At 36.0% G+C, this 20,938-nt stretch overlaps 1 protein-coding gene and 1 long non-coding RNA gene across 6 annotated transcripts in view; one reads left to right on the forward strand and one right to left on the reverse strand.

Moving 5' to 3' along the window:
- ME1 (malic enzyme 1) overlaps positions 1-20,938 on the reverse strand; it is a 154,033-nt gene that overhangs the window by 96,562 nt on the left and 36,533 nt on the right. For all 5 annotated transcript variants that reach the window (XM_064412539.1, XM_064412540.1, XM_064412541.1 and 2 more), the window contains exons 2-3: positions 18,455-18,588; positions 11,112-11,261 (exon numbers count right to left, since the gene is read on the reverse strand). In XM_064412539.1, coding sequence (XP_064268609.1) covers positions 11,112-11,261; positions 18,455-18,588 — 284 coding nt within the window. The remainder of the gene's footprint in view (positions 1-11,111; positions 11,262-18,454; positions 18,589-20,938) is intronic.
- LOC135296337 (uncharacterized) lies at positions 9,292-16,815 on the forward strand. Its single transcript, XR_010358402.1, has 3 exons — positions 9,292-9,534; positions 9,776-9,878; positions 16,713-16,815. It is a non-coding gene; the product is annotated as an uncharacterized LOC135296337 (long non-coding RNA).

Here is a 20,938-nt window from a genome sequence, read left to right on the forward strand (position 1 = left end):
AACTTATTAAAAAATGCTTCTTCTTATAGCATATCCTACCCAACTTCAATGAAAAAGTCACTCCTAAAAGGAGACACTATCTCCCTTAGCAGAGTTGATTCTAACTGCTGAAAATGAACACCATGAAAAAGTACAAATCTCCCTTTACCATATGCACATTTTTAAAAATGCAAACAACCTGATGAGCAGCACTATTTCTGTACTTACTTCCTGTTAAATTTACAGCATGAATGAATGTACGAGACAGACCAAATTTTTAGTACTGTGTTCAATAACAATTTTTAACATGGGAAACACACCTGCAGGTCCAGCTCTATCTCAGACAGAGAAACTGAGAAGCAGCATGATTATTCTTAAAACCTTTGTAATCTGATGTTAACAAAGTTCCAAGACATCAGTTGTTTTCTGAAATTCACTCACAGAAAAATATTTTTTCAGAAAAACCTCGGACATATATATTACCTGTACAAAGTGGTTTTAATCATAGGAATCAAATATATTTAAGAAAAAATGTAATTATTCTCTGACTCAATTAAAAATTACTAGAAGCCTTTATCATAAAACTTGAGAAAATAATTATAATAGATGGAACCCCAAGGAAACATTTTGAGCATTAAAAATCTGTAACATATCTGGTCTGTGCTAAAAATTAACCTCGTCCATCAGAGGCAAATAGCCTTATACTTTCTCTCCCTTTTATAAAACTTCAGTCATGACCCCATGTAAAGATTTTCATTTCATTAAATCAGGATCAACATTTTGGGAAAAAACACAGCATGCAATGATCCCAGCTACCACAACCTGATATTGCTGGTCTTCACTACACACATACAGGAAAAAAAGCACAGGATACAGAAAGGACCCAGCAAGGAGTCAGAGCCAGTCCTGTGGGGTGATAGAGTATTCAAATAACATCATTTAGCAGTCACAACAGAAATGGTTCTGAAACGTCATTAGGGAGCTTCCAGCCTCTTGAAGGGAATCAAAGGCTCAAGTCTGGTGTCAGAAAGCACACAAGCTTTTCTGAGGATATTGCCTTTGGAAGCCTACATGCCATATTTGATGTCGTCTTTCAAAGATGACATTTGTTTCACTGTAAGACTGAATGAACAAACCATTCACCAAATGACTGGCATTACAACCACCCTCATGAAGAATCCCATTTCAATGCACGAACTGGAGCATTGCTACATTCTATGTTAAGTGACAAAGTAAAAGTAGAAATCGGCACATCGCTTGAAGAATAAGGCAAAACTCTTTCAATACACTATTTTCTTGAGAATGACAAGTTCCTCATGCTCATAGACTACTTATTCATTAAAAAACATTATTAATTGAACAGAAAGCAAACCATGTTTTGTATTTTCATTGCCAGAGATAAATATCTAAGTGCCATGTTGAAGAAGCTCCCTTTGGATGACCAAGGGAAACTCTCAGATATACTGTTGCCTAAAACAGGCTGTATGAATAACCCAACCCTCAACATACAGTGCAAACCTGTACATTCATATGTGCATAGAATAAATCCAAAGAATGCTAAGAGAAAAGTTAAAAGCAACCAAAAATACCCTCTGATACAATAAAGTTGTCATAATATTGTGAACTTTTGAATTGGAAATGTGCTGCTGTGTCTCTGTAAGCTACATTACAGCTTCATCTCAGGAACAGGAAGCTCTTCCTTGAGGTGGAAAATTCCACCAGAATGCCGAAAACAATAGTTAATTTCAGTATATTAGAGTACTAAAATGAAGTTGTGAGACCCCCTAAACTCCCTTTTTCCTTAAGACTGAACAAAAATTCATGTTAAAAGTAGTCACTTTGGAAATTAAGGAGCAAAAATGAGAACTAGCTTTTGACCATCTTTGTGCCAAAGGCATGGGTTCTCATTCAGTACAAACTGAAGCTTGCTTTTCTTTTTTTTTTATTTCTCAGTAAATGTTTCCTTTATTTCTGCCAGTTGTTTTAAGCTTATCATGGTCTACCTTCAGCTGGAAGTCCTTGCTTTTCTTACAAGAATTACTTGTTTTGTTTAGTTTATGCACATACATCTATCTGATCTATGCTCCCAGCAGGCCCTTACCAACCATTTTCTAAAACATAGTGGATTTCCTGCATGTGGCTTAATCACCTAATAGTTATTAGCCAAAAAGCAGATCTGACATTTTAGTGCACCACTTAACTCCAAGAGCAGTGGTCAGGATGTCAGATGCCTTGCAAACATTTCTCCACCCAGCTGCAAATTACATGACGTTACTGCTACTACTCTACAATAGGTACAGTAATGTTATTGTGACCTAGTATTTTTATTTTTAAGTTTATTATAATTAACAATGATGACATTTTTTTATTCGGCTGTGCCCATAAGAAAACAATTTTATGCAGCTGTAAAACTTTGCTAAAAAGGACAGAAGTGCCTTGCAAGAAATAAAAGGGTCTACTTCTATGCCAAAACTTTTTCCTTGTCTTTTTCAGAAGCCTCCTATGCATATGGCTCTCCCAAATGCAATATGCAAAAAGCTCCTGGACCAAAACATCTAGCCATAAATATAGAGAAACACAAGATAGATTACAACACATAATCACCCCATTTGTTATGCTCTTAAAGGCTGAAATTACTTATGCTTTGTCTTCACTTTTGATATTTCATTTTTAGAGTTGTCTATCTATTTAGAAAGCTTGCAAACAGAGACAGAAAACTGTGATGTTAGAATAGCCAAGCTACTGCAAATTTGCAGTGATTTTACTAGGGTTTTTCCTTCCTCTTTCGGACTTTAGCAAACACAGTTACAGGAATCACTGTAGGGGTTTTTTTTAAAGTTACTAAATATCTTGTATTGGAAATGCAACAATGAGACAGTGTTGGACTGCTGAGTAATGACAGAATTTTGAACAGAGGAGCTGCTGAATGTGGAAGCAGGGGATTTGGGTGGTGCCAAAGGACGTGCAACAAATGTACAGAAAATGGGAGCTGGAGAAACTCCAGTGTAAGCACACCCCTAAAGGAAAACATCCTCTGGGCATGGGTTGGGATATATACAGAATGAGCTAATAAAGCAGTGTAATGCTTCTAAATCACTGGCATCTGATCTGATACTACTGGTACCATGTTTTGCAGTATCAGATGGTAACATTGGGAATTACTGGGGACACGGAAAACTCTTTGCATAGAAGGACAGCATAGGATTCCTCTATCTCTAAGAAGATCTCAATATTGAAACAAAAAAACCCCTGCTCTAGATGTTTATCAGTCAAATATAACAATTCTCTGCTACAAGCTCATGTTACCAATACAAAAATCCCTACTGCTGCTGCTACCTTATTGTAAACACATGCAAGCAACGCCATTTATTTTTCATCCCACTGATACCTGGAAGGAAGCTCTTTCCCTTCCACAGCATAGCCCTAGGATGAGAGAAAGATACCCACACGTTTTTCTTAGTACTTCCCAAGCAATGAGTTGCAAGGTGTTTGTTTTCTGTTGCAGTTGTCTGTTTGTTCATGTGGCATGAACTACTGCTACTGTTTGGGTTGTCCTAAATGAGAACTAGAATGGTGCAGAATCCCAGCCCATGGAGATGGATACAATATGCAAACTACTGTCAAGACCAAGCTACAACTTCAGGGCTGTCCCAGGGCCACTCAAGGCAGAAGGGAGGCAACTGTACCTATCATTCTGTACAGAAGGAAGGATGGAGTAACGTCATTTGCAGACACTGCATGGGATTTGATAGGCTGTCCTTGAAAAGGTATTGAACTAAGGAAAGTGAAAGTTCTCTTCTTGAAACGAAATGACTCTTAAGATTTGTTTTGGAAGTCAAATTATGTTGACAATTAGGAAACTAAAAATCTGTCAGGTTTACAGAGGCTGTTTCATGAGGGGAAAATCTTAGTAGATAAATATGGCTTGTATAGAAAGAGCTAATAAATAGACCTCTCCTGTACTGTATGACCTGATACTTTAGTGTTGCCAGTGGAATCTTTGGCCAAGTAAAGGTGTGAAATCGAAATAAAATCTCTGCCCTTAAATTACATTTCATTAAGGAATATACTGCTTTGGGAAATCAGGGAGCTTGTAACCACAAGACAGGCACAGAATCAAAATCTCCCTAAAACTCCAGGAAAATAGGAAAATGTTGAAAAGTAACATGGTTATACATTGATACAAGTCATAGTTGTTGATATGAAACTGTAACATGCCAAAATAATACCTTTATTTTAAAATGCAGATACATAGTTTATTTGTTGCAAAGGATATAGCCTACCTTTTATGTGGTATTGGCACTAGAAAGAAAAGATTAGTCAGAGTAAAGACATTTCACTTGGGATCATGTACTTTTTGTCCAGTCTTCTGCACGTAGATCCACAAGATGACTGTTTTAGTAAAGGAAACAAGAAGGTTCTAATAAATACTGCATTACTAACTGTCACACAAACTGTCTTTCCAATTTAGTGAAAAGCATCTGTATGAAACTTCTTTGTTTCAGAGGACTGTCTCAGTAGGATATAATGAAATGAGGACGATAATCACATGCCAAAATCCACAGAAGTAAGTTCCCATTAGCTCAAAGTGCAGATGCCCTTGAAAAGATAAATTGGAGTCCCCCAAATTTGTGGAGAAGGGAGAACATTCAGTTCTAACCTCACACAACAGATATTAGAAATTATTAAAAAATAACAGTACAAGCCAAATGAGGACAGGGATCCCCTGGAAACATCCAGGACTCTGTGAAGGAAGTGAACAAGGGAACAGAAAGGCATGGCCAGTATTTAAATTTTGGCCCTCTTGCTCAAAAACCACCAAGGATGTCTGTAGAAGAGCACAGAGTTTTGCTATCCGTCTTCCTTAGAAGACTGTGTTAAGAATGACCAAACATTGACTGCTGCCAAACATTTTGAGAGTTATGTTTTGAGAAAGGATGGCCTCATTTCCTCCTGCTCACAGCCAAGATGTACTCCATCCAGAAAAAACAGAGCAATGCACCTACAAACTTAGGTCTGAAAGCCAGAAATTCCATGCTTGTGATGTGCTTTAGGATAAAGCTTTTATGACCATGATTAAAAGTCCCTGAAATATTACCTGCAGAAGAAATCATGTGTGAAGTTTATAAGAACAGGAAGAGGCTAATAATAGATAAAGCTCCAACTCAGACAAGACTAAATGGAAGAACAACTCCAAGTGCTACTTCTGTAAATACCACTGCCTCCAAGTACTGTAGGTTATGCCTACATGAAAGCACCAAGTACATACAAAAAACATGGAGGATGTTATATTTCATAATGCTAGGTCAGGACTACCTACTCTCAGTTTGGCACAGGCTAGTCATTCATGATTTTATTCTAATAAAATGATAAAAATTCACACTGTACCTAAATGGTGAAACCTATTGCCAAAATATTATGAAAGGCCATGAATTTAACGGTTCTAGAGAGACCAGATGACTACATGCATATAAACTGAAGAATATCATAATGTTTTCAAAAATCAAGACATAACTGTTTTTCCTTCAATAACTTCTTACATGAGAAACTGGCTTAATATTTACAAAGCAGTCTAAGATCAAAATGAGGCCCATGGACATCTTTTGTGCAAGATCATCACACCTTTGTCTGCAGCACCATTACTGTCTGCTGACAGACAAGTTAAATACACATTGGTCACAATTCAGTCTACAAGACAATCCAAGAGAAAAGAGGAGTTCAACACTCTGCTAATTCTCCTTTTCCAGCTTTTCAGAGCAGAGCAAATATTTTGCTGGGAAGATTCTATTAGTCTTACCTTCAAGCCCCAGAAGCATCAGAATGCTAAGCAAAGTTTTAGCTTGATGAAAGTAAAAGCACATCAGAATCATGCCAGAAAGTAAAATTAGTGGATGCCATGAATGCAATGGCAAGGCTATACACAGGGAGAAAAAAAAGGAAAGACAAAACAGTTGCCTGGAATATGTCAACAGTTGTCACCTTCACAGAAGACGAAAGTGAAAAATAACCAACATGTATTCCAAAACTGCTGGGTGAGAGGTTGCAACTGGCATCTTTGTGAGGCCTTAGAGGCCATTAAGAGAAAGGTTGTCTAAAATTAGAAGAGATGCTACAGCTATACTAATTCTCTGTTGAAATGTGACAAAGTAACTTGCCACTCAAACTAGGTCCTTCTGCAGAACAGAATTCCAACAGTTTATTTTCAAAGAAGCATTTTGCTGTTCTTTATGCCTTAATTGCAAAACATTTTGATTCCATATGCTGTCCTAACAGTCAAGACCTTACAAGAGATCAGTTAAAAAGCCTGCACCTTTCCTTTTTTCCACTTACAGATTAAAATTCTACATAGTTTTCAGAGAAGAAAATACTAGGAAAACTAACTGTGAAACTAGTGCTTTGTTACATCTTTTAATATAATTTTATGTTACACAATAATCACTTTGAACTAGATGAAGATACTAAGATAATGTAGGGCAACAATTAGATTAATAAAGTCCCTAAACAGACATATGTACACATATACATGCTTTTCTAGGGGAGGAAGAAACATCTAGATGTGCTGAAAAAAACCTAAGGGAGCTGATAAACTGGTGAAGAAGTAATGTGAAATAAATCCAGACATTCTAGTAGTCTCAATCATGAAAACACAACACATCTGAAGGAGAGGCAGTCTCAGAAAACTTCCAGGAATTGAACTTTCTTGGCTCATGTGATCATGGAGTACTTGACAAGATTCTGGCCTCCAGTAAGCAAAATCTGGTTTTTGAAGAGACTTGGATGCCACAGACATCCATTGGAATTAAGAAAAATAATTCCAATAAAAGCCTCATTAAAAACCACAAAAATATTATTAAATGTACCACAGGATCAACCTTGTGCTGGCAAGCAGACTGCAACTTCAGATGCCAAGGTCTAACATTTTGCATGTTCTGTCACAGGAAATAAATACTTCTCCATTCTCTATTTCTTTTCTTTATTAAAAAGCAATGCTATCTTGCAGCTGGCAATGTCACCATGTAAATATTTGTCAACAAAATAAGAACTCACATTTGTAACATTTGCATTCAATACCGTGCATCTGAATCATTGCAAATGTAAATACATAAAATAAATGTAAACAAATACATTCTTTTTGAGAAACATACGGAAAGGGCTAAGTCTCAAATTTGTATGTGCTGAGTGACTACACACTTCAGTGAGGAGGAAATCTGGTAAACAATTTCAAAGCTGACATACTTTGCCTTTTAAGAGACTGCATCAGACCCAGCAGAGGTGCTTTAAAAATGGTTCCTAGTCAGCCTGATAGTTTCTGACTGCACAGTCTGTGACTCTGGAAGTTATTTCAGAGAACTCTGCCATGCCTGTGTAGCTGCATCAGCTACCCGAGCTTGCTCAGTTTATATTCTGATCGAAATGGCTTTTCCTTCTAGGAATGGCAATATATAAACAGTCACCAACATTTTAACAAGGTCAAAAGTCTTCAGCATAGCAGTATTTGGCAATTATACCTCCCTTCTCTGAATGCTGAGTTTACACAAGAATCTTAAACTCCTGGGAGTTCTCTGTACAATGTAAAAAGTTGATTTTGGATCCTTAGAGGAAATTTCCATTGAGCTTTCCTATATTTATTCTTGTTGGATGAAACAACTGTTTTATTTCAGAAATCTATTTACAGAAATAGATTCTTTCTTGGTAAGTAATCAAAAGCTGTCATATCTACGTACATGCCTTGTGCAACTTAAGAATTTTTTCTTTAGGAGTTTAAATGATGGACAGAAACTTTGAACCAAGAAGTGATCTAGTAGATTCTGAGATAATGCTTTTAATGATAGCGTGAGCATTACAATAGAAGCAGAACCCCATTATATTCCCAGCATAAGTAAAGCTTTTATTTGTAGAGGTCCAAATTCCTTCTCTGACCAACTCCCTGAAGGATCCTTTCTTCCTTCATCCTCCTCAACAGTTAGGAAGAAGACCAGACAGACTGGACTTCTAATTTATGTTTATGTAACAATGTGGTATAGGTAGGTGCATGTTACAGATCTGGTATCAGATCTGTACTGTTTACTTCTACAATAATACCTTTATTCATTAAACTGGTGGATTTAAAGCTGAATATTCAGAGTAAGTAATGCAATCTTGAGTTGAGTCTGAATATTACAAAAAAATGTCAACTATACAGATGAGTTTCAAACCAGTGAGTCAAGTTACATTGCAGCTGGTTCTCTTGAGAAATGATGCTTAATCAGGTGGTTGGCTGGTCAGCCACAAATGTTTATTCTAAAATTGCAAACTATTGCTTCAGGATGAAAACCTTTTCCTGAGCCAGTGTCCTTCTGTGACTGTAAGCATATCATGTGAGCCCATAAAGTCCTCTAAAAACACATAAGGGAGTCACAGAAGATTATCTCATTTAGTGATCTCACGAGACACCTACTTTTTGAACTCTAAACTAATTTTGTTGTTCCTTGCCTCAAGAGATAACTTGTGAGCCAGGTGCTTCAAATTCATTTAACAAGGTAAAGAAGTATAACTGAATATTGGAAAACATCCCTACAGACGTAAAGTAAATATGACACTGCCTTACAACCTGCAGTGAGATAAATAAGATCTGCAGCAAATGAGTAATTTTTAACTCATTTACCTCAAAATCTGTTTCTAATGGGATCTGTATTAAATTATGAAATAGTAAGCATTTCCTGAGCTCTGGAAAGAGGCAGTATTAAAAATACTCTGAAATAAAAAACCATTGTGAAAGAAAAACAGTCACTTGTAAAGACAGCACTTACATATGAGTCAGCATAAAGCAGACACAGACAGTTCTTACGGATGAGAATATTTTTTTTTAAGGTATGATCAAATTATATACCTTGTTCCTTGATTGCAACTTCTTGAAAAAAAATCAATCAAAATTGTAAGATGATATAGTCTGGACTAAAACTTGCATATTTTACTCCTTTTTGCCTGCAGAATATTAAATTTTATGTTTATATTTTCTGCTCCATCCATCTCACGGAGGATGTTTATGAGGTATGCTGGCATATAAGGCTTAATGCTAACTGAGTCATGTTCTAGAATGCAATTTTAAATGAAATTATATTGCTTGCTTTGCATAGTTGGTTTTGGAGTAATTTAGAAAAGGTTTTTCTCAGGAAAAAAAACATATCTCTGTAACGGCGCAGTGGAAGACTGCATTGTGGGTATTCTTCTTAAGCATGAATGAGTCTGTTAAAGATCATAGAACCATGGAATGGTTTGGATTGTGAGGGACCTTAAAGATGATTTAGTTCCAACCCTGCTGCAAAAGAGACATTGAGGTACTAGAACACATCCAGAGAAGGGCAAAAGAGGTGATGAAGGTTCCAGAGCACAAGTCATGAGAGGAGTGGCTGAGGGAACCGGGGTTGTTTAGCCCTGAGGAGGCTCAGGGTTACCTTATCACTCTCCACAACTGCCTGAAAGGAGGCTGTAGCCAGGCAGGGGTTGGTCTCTTCTGGCAGGCAATAATTGACAGGATAAGAGGAAATAGCCTCAAGCTGTGCCAGGGAGTTTCAGGTTGGACATCAGGAGGAATTCTTCACTGGAAAGGTGGCTAAGCATTGGAACAGGCTGTCCAGGGAGGGGGTGGAGTTGCCATCCCTGGAAATGCTCAAGAAATGACTGGATGTGGCACTTAGTCCTATGGTTTAATTGACATGGTGGTTTTCAGTCAAAAGCTGGACTCAATAACCTTGGAGGTCTTTTGAAAGCTTAATAATTCCATGACTCTAATTAAACTGGATGTTTTTCTCCACAGATGCTTCATTCATCTAGGGAGAAAGGGAAAAGTACGTGCATGGGCAGAAGTGCTCCTTTGCCATATTTACATGGCAAAGAATATCAAAGTGAGGAGTAATGAGGTCAGTGTAAGCAACGACTTAATTTCTAGACACATTTAGATCTTCCTGGAAGGCCAATAAAATCACCATGGTGGTAAATACTGGGGCACAAAAAGGAGATGACTTCTCCTACTAAGGGAGGCACCTAAAAGCCACAGATCATTAAGCAGGTTTAAATAAGGATTCTTGAGGTATTTTTGAACCTTTTACTGTGCACAGAAGTGGGAATTCTTGTTTTCTGCAGTTGACCAGATGGTCCTGACTCATTCTGTCAGTCACAAGGCCAAAATGATTTTCACATTAAGAATGAAACCTTGAAGCCATAAGTCTCTCTGAAATATCTCCTGCTGAAGAATTTGTGAGCAATTTCTTCCCTTACATCTTGCAAGCTTCTTACTTTTGATCAATGCCTTCACTGTAAAAAACCCATTTCTATTAACAGCTACGCACATACAGCTCATTTATCTCTTTCTTTGCCAGAAAATTCTGCAGAAGGCTCCAAAGTGTTGTTCCAGTTTGCACATGAAGGCAGTGATATACACAATGTTCTCAAACAGCAACTCACACTCTGAGTTGATGTTCAAGAGGCAGAGTGAAACAGAAGTGTCTATCCTTCTTTCATACCAATTCCTCATCATTCTATAAATACAGATATTGTACACAGAATAAAAACACTCCAATAACCAACACATGAAGCAAGAAATCATTAAGCAGTGAAACAGACATTTTGATGATTTGTGATAATTTTTAAGATATCAGTAGATACATACATAATGCATCCTTAGTTTGTACACATATTGTTTTAACATATATATGTGTGTGTGTATGTATAAAACACCAATAACAAATATTTATTCAGGCAGACGTCTATGCTTTTCAAGTTTCTAAGACAAATCTAAAACAAAAGTTCTATTCTTCTGTCTTCTAATGTGCAGCTAGGATTCTAAAACTATAACAGTTATACTATACAGTATAATACTATATACTATACAGTTATATATACTATACAGTTTAATAATCAGTCAATAAGATAAAAATATATTCATGTTTTAATGCAAATCAACCAACCCTTTGACTTCTCAATACAGATAAGAAATGCACAAACTATTGTTTAATGTAGACCAAAAGTGTAGCTTGAATGATCTCAATTACTGCAGTTTTGGCTTACATGCAGCTGTTAGAAAACTCCTACAGAAATCTGCCAAGAGGAAAATAAGATACAATTACTTTTATTTGAAGTACAAACTCACATACCTTGGCCTTCGGAATGCTAAACCATATTGTTGGCAAGCCAGTCCCACAGTGGGAGTATAAACAATAGGCATAAACTTTTCAATGTCAGAAGCCAGCACTTTATAGAAAAGCTTTTCATTTCGATCCTGAAGACTCATTAGCAGCATGTATCTGTGGAGAATTACATATAATTAGACAAACATCAAGAGAACATATGAAGTAGATTTAGAAAGAGATTTGGTGTTTGGATAATTAAAATAATGTTTGTTCTATAATACCCTCTGTCTTATTGAAAGTATTCAAATTCCTCCTAGTTTTAACAGCACAAATGGTTCAGATACAAAGCATAACAAACTGGTAGAGACAGAGAACCTGAAGCCATCACAGAGTTGTCAAACTCTACTTACTCAGGAAGGTAATCCCTCTCAGGTATAAAACAATGGGCTGCAATTGAGGATTTGGTCTGTCAGAACCTAATCTGTGTATATCACTTGTTCCACTTGAAATGAGACCAGCATTAAATATAACTTAAACAAGCTTACTCAATTGCCCAAAGAAAACAGAACTAAAAACATGAAGCTTTGCATGCTCTTTCCTAGATAGAAATTTATCTTAAATCCAAACTAATACTTCAAATAAATACTGAAAAACAAATTTTTTGAAAACACAGCATACAAACATGACCCCTCATCCCCTAAGCCCATGTTTGAGTTGAAATCTGCAATGTTATATCTCCTAACTAAATCCAATTTTGAGGAAGTTCTATATTTATTTAAAAATAAAATCAATGAGAAAAAAAGAATAATATAGACAAGATTGAAAGAATGTTCATGTTTAGCTTGACCTACTTTTTATTACCATCACACTTATATTGAATAATTACATTACTGTTTCAAGATACCAATCAGGAAGCCAAATTACAGTGCTGAGTGTGACAAATTACATCAGTCTATGGGCGACTTCAAGTTATACCATACCAAGTTCACATAAGTATGACTCTGTCACTTTGTGAACACTTAAATTTAGAAATTTAATGATCTTACACCTTACCTGTCTATTCACTACTTTAGCAACATTAAGTATTCCTGTAAAAATTAAGTAGTCTTCTATACCAATTGGCTTATACAAAATCTTTAACTTATGTATACCATTTATGTAGATTTTTTTTAAAATTTTAAATGGATTACTAATTACTTACACTCAAAAAGTTCAATATGCCCATCATTCCATTACAGAGGTGTTGAGGATACATATAGAACACATTCCTTCCAAAAGCCTAGAAATTTGTATACTTAACTATTATTCATATGAACTTTCCTTCTGCATACTTAGGCATCACGTGCACCAATAAAATCTAATTCATTCTTTAGGAAGACACAAATATAGCCAGGTAACCATCTGACAAAGAACAGCTAGGTAACCATCTGACAAAGAACAGCTTAGTAAATCAGAATGAATTCCACTCAAGCTTAGCTCCCTACCCCTGTATATCAGGGAAGCACTCCTTTTGGGATCTGTTCTGTAAACCTTTAACGAGCACTATAAGCAAGGCAAGCAAAGCCAGTTTGGCAGTTGGTGACTGTAATGAGGTGACAGAAGTGAGGCAAAACAATATCCCTGCCCTTGTGTCTTGAAGGGTATTTTAGACCCTAAACAGATAAAGATCTAGAAACCAAAGAGTTGCAGTGTTCTCTAAATACCATCACCATGAGGCAGTTGGAACCACCTTCCTTCATACACATTAGTTTTGAATGTTCTCCAAGGTTAAATTATATCCTGCTCTTGTTGATCTCAGCTACAAATATACATACATATATATTAATTTTCTTTTATATTACTATATTTCCCTGTAGCCTCTCATTTTCTCAGTATTTCATTATGATATAGCATATATTGCAATGTCCTTGAATTCTCAGAGCATTTTCTTTATTAAAACCTTTCTCCTGAGGGTGACTATCCCAACATTTAATCTGAAATACAAGTTCTTGCACATGTAGTTGTGAATACACATGAAGACTTTCCCTTTGTCAATAGGGAACATTTAAAGTGATTTTAGAGAATATCATGCATATTTTTGGCCCTCACTCTATAGTGGACACTTCAACACCATGTGAGCCACAGCACCATTCCAAAGCAGTTGCCGGTTTTGGTGGGGTCTTTTTATCAATTTCTTTTAAAATGAGGTGTGGCTTAAGAGTATGAAATACCTTTTCATCATCCTTTCTTATTACTCAGATCAAGCCTAGATTTTAAATGGGGTAAAGGAATCTTTTACAAAATAAACTAGCAATTTGGCAAAAGGCTTCCTTGGGGCTTCAAATGAAAAACATGTTTGTTAAAACTCTGCACTTTATTTTTTACTGTCTTATAGCATTAAACTGGGGTTTTATTTTCTAGCTTGTATTTATCATGCCACTTTTATATTCATGATATACTAAAGAACTTGCAAAAGGAGTAACTGCATACTACTTATATTTTCAAATATTACATACTTGATCATATCCACATCAGTATAAGAAATATTATTCTAAAATGAAAAATATTTCTAGGGAAGTGCAATTTTTATCAGGTTTTTTCAATGGCAGGTATATGTCTTCTTTCTCAGCATTGTAATTTGCTTAGTTAAGGGTACCAAATTTCTCAAAAATTCTTTCTAAAGGGAAAACCCAAAAGACTTCATACTCATTGTGGGGTTGTTTACAATACATTAGACAACGAGTATGCATCTTTTAGCAACATCCAAGTATCTACACAACTAAAAGCATGAAGTGCTTTTCAGCATTGTGTTGAAAAATACATTTAAAATTCAGTATTTAATGGAATCTTTTACTGAAGCCCATATTTAATCAAAACCATAATGAAAACAAGCAATGAAACAGTGAAAACAATCATTTGTGCTATAAAAAGGGAGAAAAGTATTATCTGTCCTCAGACAAGGAGTCTTGAAGGAAAATTTCAGGGAAGAGTTTCAGAGGACAAAAACCAAAGTCTGGCAAGTCAGACAGAGGAGACTGCCAAGCATCCAAATTTCAGTGTGTCACTCTTCTCCTCTGGCCTTTGCTTCACCTAAGATTGTTTCATACTAGTCTGCTATTATAAAGGGAATGAAATGCAGTAGCAACAAAAGGATGTAAACCACATATCATCCAAAATCCAAAAGAAAACTGACATGATTACCAGAAAGTTACTGATGATTTCTTAGAATAACTGGCGGGACTATCACTGGCATACACTTTACAAGGCAAAATGGAGAGGTGAAAATAGAACAAATCCCACTTTGTGTTCTCTTATCTTGAAAAATATGAGCGTAAATAAAGAAGGTGGGAGGAAAGGCTATTATTTTTAACCTTTCTAAGACACTTAGCTCTGTTACTCTGCATCATCAGTATTTATATAAAAATTCATTAAAGACAGGGAACTTTAACAGAAAAACAAAATAAGACAGTGTTCTCTGGAAAAGCAATTTGATGGCCCCTCTCCTAATGTTAACACATCCAGTATAACATTTTACAGCGTGACTCTTTGAAGAAAGAAAAGCTCAGGCAGAAGATGTCACCGTGCCAGGAGCAACAATTTCAGTATCAATACAGATCAAGAAGAAAGACAATTAAGAACATACAGGGGAGAAAAAAAAATTAATCACTTGCAGAATCCATCACAGCTTTTCCAAATTAAGTTAGAGAAATCGAATTTTTCCTCTTAGTGGTGTCCCTTTTGCCAAGCATACCAGCAACCGACTTGCAGTTCCACATTCATTTTGTTTATGAACTCTTGGTATTTCAGAGCATAACAATTTCATGCTACAAGTTCACAAAGGCGTTTCAGCAGTGCCAAAACATGTCATACCATGGCACTAGCTAGAAACTTGGCTTTATGAATTTACACACACTCTCTTTCCAGGCAAAATCCTGCCAATGTAAAATGTCATACACAGCATTTATGTTTCATCAGATGATACAGTTCTGTCTAAAGTATTTAAGAGCTTCCACTTCTGCAATATCTAAATGCCTGTACTTAATCTTTTGTATTTGGACGTAAAACACACAAGTATACACCTACTGCCAAGCTCTAGAAGGAAGACAATAGCCTCCCTTCACCTCTTTTCAATTACTGTTTCTATGAGAGCAAAGACTATGCCAGATGCATACTGCAAGAAACACGGGAGTTTTCCTGAAATTAGGACATTTACACTCACTAGAAGACAATAACTGCATGCTCTTATACAAGATTGTCCTTGAGCACCTGCCTTTACATGGATCCCTTGAGATTTCAAGTTCCAGTTAGAAGAGACAAAGCTTCTGACATTCTCCATCAGTGAAGAGATTCAAGGTAAAATTGTGATAGGATCACATTCACTCTTCTTTAAAATTCTTTGATATAACTATAGGAGACCAGAGTTCACATGTTGCCTTGAGGACTGAGCTCACCATTTGTAATGCACATGTTCTGCAGGCAGGCTCTTTACTGACATACTCCAATGAAACTGTCAGACACTTGACTTACAAACACACCTGCAAGTCAAGTTTTGCACATGCAGATTTTTTGCACATGCAGATTTTTGCGCTCTCAATTCACAGAAGAATTTTATCTGCAAAGGAGCCCAAGATGTCAATGTTTACAGTCTTAAAAGGAAGTATCTTCTTCATGCAAATTACCAAGTTACCAAGTATTTTCATCAGTGGTCTCAAATGTAGACCTCTGCATGTAACAGTGTTATTTTGCTAAAAAAATAGAGAAAACATCACAGCTATATAAAGCCCCAATAATACATGAGGAAAATATTTTTTATCAAAACACAGCATGATATGAATAGTAAATTTAGAACTGCTGGGTGTTTAGACAGAGTATAAATATGATTTCTTAAAGAAAAAATTCCATTTGGGGGATACTTGTGGATTTATATAGTTTAATATTCCTAAGGGATGACCTGACTTAATTTGCACAATTGCATCGATCCAAGATTACCCCTGAAAACTTATTTAAGTACTATGGAGTTGTGATATGAAAGCATACACTAGCTCAGGTTGGAAGGGACCTCTGGAGATTGCCTCATCTGATCCCCTGCTCAAAGCAGAGTCAGCTAGAGCAGTTTGCCCAGGACCATGTTCAGTCAGGTTTGGAATATTTCCCATGGATGGAGATCCCACCACAGCTTCTCCAACATTACAAATGGGGCCACAACGTTATTCACACTGTAAGGGGAAGGAGAAGATTCAAATATTTGGACCAAAAATTACAACTGAGAAAATAGCACAGACACACGTCACAGAATAAAACTGAAAAATAAATACAGCCATTCACTTTTTTTATATGTTAATTACTAAAATCTTATTTGAAGTATTCGGATTAGTGGACACGTTAGTGAGAAAAAAGCCTAACTTGTAGTAGTTTCAAGTTATTTCTGTGAATGGAAGACTTGCTAGTTTTCTCAGTTGAACTGCATCACTAAAACCGAATTAAGAAGAATCAATTTGTACTGCAAAGCTGCACAGTACAATATAACCTTTGTACTAAAGCAGGCATTATAATAAAACTGGCTTTACAGTATAAAATGGCAAGCTACAGTCCAATGCTCAAGACACATGGATGGAATAATTTAATGTTAGCACTTCTGTTTTACAGATGTCTGGTCACAGGAGCTGGAAACAAATTTCATCCTGACCCAACTATGTATCTGGAAAAGAGAAAATGCCAAAGAAGACTCATAGGTGGGAAAGAATGACACCAAGATTTACAAATCTTAAGGTTAACAGGGGCAGTTTTGGAATAATATTCTCTGAAGCAAATGTTTGTGGTTACATTTATTTGTAACCACACTCTATTTCTTTATACTTTTGTATTATTTTTGTCTATCATACATGGATTAGTTACACTTTAGAAAATTCCCCACCCCCAAGACAGGTTTATCTTTCCTTATTTTTTGACATAATAAAGATAGCTGCAAAGTATTGCCATGACACTTGGAGACAGTTATTTTTATTTCAATATTCCCACTGCAATCAAAACTTCAGCATACAGTGCTTTAATGTATTTCAAAAGCCATATCATTCAAAGTTTCAATACTCTGTCATTTAAAACTGACAGATTAATTATTTTTTCCTTTCCTGAAGAAATTTTTCATTTTGGCAAAAAGCCACTTGAATATCCAATTTTTATTTTTTTTTTGCTAAAAGAATAAAGAATTAAGATATTAAAATACTGCTATGTTGAATAGTTAGACCTGTGACATTCCATCTGTGATGTTTTGAGAAGCAGGAGTGTTTTTCTGCTATGACCTGAAGTAGGAGGGAAATTTTTTCCTAGTTAAAAAACACATATAGCAATGGGGTAAGGATTTTTTTCTTATGGTTTTCAAGCTATAGGTGAAGAGAAATTCTGGCAATTCAAGCTGAAACAAGCAGTTGGAAGTGCTCTCAATGTCCTGAAACACATGAAACAACAAGGTGTATCCTGAAGGAACTACCTCAATGCAGAGTTCAGGAGAAGGGGACAGAAGGAGAGAGACAGTGTTCTCCTATGGTAACATCGATGGTTGAATCAGGGGGCTTCATGAAATTTTACACTTTTCTATATGCTGGAACTCAGACTCATAAACATTCCAGCCTGGGAAGCTACTGCTCTGACAATAACTGACTGGCCATCCTGAGAGCACTGGAGAATAGTTAACCCACAAAAGACACCACAATTGCAAGCTCTTCACGTGCAAGGAAGGCTGTCCTCATCCTATCCTGACTCAACAAAAAACAAAGGTTGTGGCAACTTTAATTACAAAAAAGTCTTGTCACCAACAGATGGGTACCTAGAGGCCATATATTGCATACTGGTAGAAAGATATCCCACAACAGAGAAGAGCAAGGCACAGGAGGAAGAAATGAAGAAACAGTGTTTTGTTCTAGAGCCTATAAAATACAATTTTTTTAGGAAAAAATTCTAGTATTCATAAATCTAAAGCCCTTCCCAGGTTTTTTCCCTTAAAAATACCCAAGCACAGAAATTCTATGTTACATATTAGTTTTACAACATTTTACATGTTTACTGTGTTTTAATGCATATGTATCTATATGCATGTAAAGTCATTATTGACTTTTAGTTTCATTTAAGTTCATTTGCTTCCGATGACCTTTGCATCATTTGGTTATCAAAGAAAATTCATGTGAACAGCTCTGGAAGATTACAATTTTAAAGTAGGAGTTGATTTCTTTTGGAAGGAAGTTTCCAGCAAAATAGGTATATAGCTTAACAATTCCCAATAGTCAACAACCACAGCCTAAAAAAATACCTCAAAATTTCATTCATACTACCATATAAAAAAAAAGTAAGCGACCTGTGAATTGGTGAGTAAGATAAAGTTTCATAGACTTTACCTGTCTAGGTCACATGTCAGCCTTTCAAAATTCTTAAGAATTGTATAAACCTGAGCATCTTGACCAAGAAAGCAAGGTGGCAACAGTCCATGAATATTCAATTGTTGCCTCTCCTCCAAGGTGAAAGCCATACCCTGAAAAAAACAAAAATAAAATAAAACCCATGTATAGATGTACACAAGAGATAATAAATTTAAGAAAACTTCTGCAGCAAATCATAGCCCAGGTAAAGTCAGCATCATAATATCTATTTAAAATTAAACGGAATTTTGAATTGTGCAAGTATTTTGGTAAAAGGTTTGATTGAGCCATAAAAAGACCTGTACAGATACAGTAACTCCATCTCAACACAGAACAAGTTAACATCTCCCAACACCACAAGAGTAGCACCTGCAAAACTGCTAAGTTACAACTGAAGAAGAAAGCAGCCATATATTCACTCCACTAATTTTTTGCTTTTAATGAGATCTGTCTGTCTAAAACATCTTCAGAAATTACCCCAGCTACTCTAAGAAAGATGGTGCCTTTACAACAGAAACATGACTGTGGTTTAGCACACCAGCATCGAGCACTCTGGCTGCTGAACCTTTACTCTGCTGCTGTAACTACAGCCAGTTAGCTTGGTTACCTAGACTGGTTTTTTGTTTCTGTTTTTCCTTGTTGGTTTTTTTTTTCCTCAGAAATAGCCACCACATAGGGTATATTCTTACAGAACAAAAATATATTACAAAATCTTCCTGTATCTTACTCGGCTACATTTCGTACACCATTTTTAATCTAAATTTTGAAGTGGTTATGTCACCGTGACTTGAAAAAACAGTAGGAAAAAAGTCCTAAAGCAACCCCATCACACTGTCTGCTCTATAACGACATTAATCAAGTTGTTACCTTAAGTGAAATGAAGACTCAAGAAAAAGAAATATCTTATAATGAACACTTTAAAAAAACATCAAACTTTTCCAAAATGTGTTTCTCCTTCCCTAGATAGGAAATGAAGGGAAACCAAGTTTAATAAAGATCAGTAACTGTTTTGCTGTAGTTCTCCATGCATGTGAGATTTCAGAGGGTCCCAAATGTGTACACAAAGGTTGCATTTTTTTCCCTAATGAACTTTCTGTGACCAAACAGGTCATGAGTGTCTTCAGCTGCTATCCCATCTTGAAAAATCATGGAAGAAGGAAGAGTCAACCCTTCTCACAAGTTTATTCAGTGTTGATCCCCCTTATCTCCACTAGACTTTTTTGGACTTAAAAAACCCATGTGTGCTCATGCACACTTCAGAATCAGTTCCAAGTGACCAGACTTCAGGGAGATGCATAGTTTTAATGGATCTTCTAGTGCTAGTAGTAAAGTGACAATCCAGTTATTCTCTGCAATTCTCCTTTCCCTTATTTCCATTAGTCAAATGGAATGAAAAAAAAATTCTGAATGTCTGTGTTTGGCTTTACATTAGGAATAAAATATGGACTTTAATTACTATAATAGGGTTTCCCCTCTTACTGGAAAATATATTTTATTTTAAAACAAACACATGTGTTACATCTTGCCAAATGCCTTTTTTAAGAAGTACCTCAACTTGGAATAGCCTGTTCTCCATGTATTACTACAGCTTTATAGTAAGTGTTAATTTCTTTGGTTCATTACTACAAAAACACAGCATCCACCTACACCCCTAAGATTTATATGGTTAGAAAATCCTTTACTTTAATATTCTTGTTTGGCACAGATATTATGAATTCTTCACATTTCTAAGATGAAATGTTAATTCTTTTCTTTCCCTCTCAGATGCCATATTTACTCAGAAGAAAAGAATTATTAAAATATATCACCTGATAATTTAATAAGAGAAGACCATTTTATGGAATAAGTGTATCATATTCCATCTGCTTATAATAGGGAAGACTTCAACTATGTAGGATTTATGGTTTATGTCTAGATTTCTTGCACTAGCCTCAGATTTTCTTTTCTACATAAAAATTCTTATTTTTTCTGTTTGAAGTGTTGTTTCCCAGCCGTCCAGCAGAGAGGGCTCTAGGTCCAGCTTGGTTTACACACTCCTTTCCCTCCCAAAGAGGCATATTTTGTGCACACCTGGATGGGACAGACTTCCATCACCTAGCATCCAAACTATTATAAACGATTTGAATATTTTTATTCTGTAGCTTGCATTACAAATAAATTTTTTAAGAAGACCAACAGTATGACAATCTAAAAGTAGCATAAGGGCAAGAGACCACAACCATCAATATTAACCTCTGCCAAATTAGTTTTGATTTATTCATTTCTTTCTGCTTCATATACATCATGGAGATGAAAAGTATAGTTATTATTAACCCTCCCATTTAAGAGTTTGCAATTTTTCAAGAGCTGCGCTTCATATATTTCATTATATGCTCTGGTTTGCTTTTGGCAAAACCAAGTTGTTCTTCAGCCACCTCATTACCTTCCTTTCTGATAGACCTCTTGATCAAAATTTTGGTCTGT

This window comes from Passer domesticus, chromosome 3 (genome assembly GCF_036417665.1).
Source record: "Passer domesticus isolate bPasDom1 chromosome 3, bPasDom1.hap1, whole genome shotgun sequence".
Classification (NCBI taxonomy): Eukaryota; Metazoa; Chordata; class Aves; order Passeriformes; family Passeridae; genus Passer; species Passer domesticus.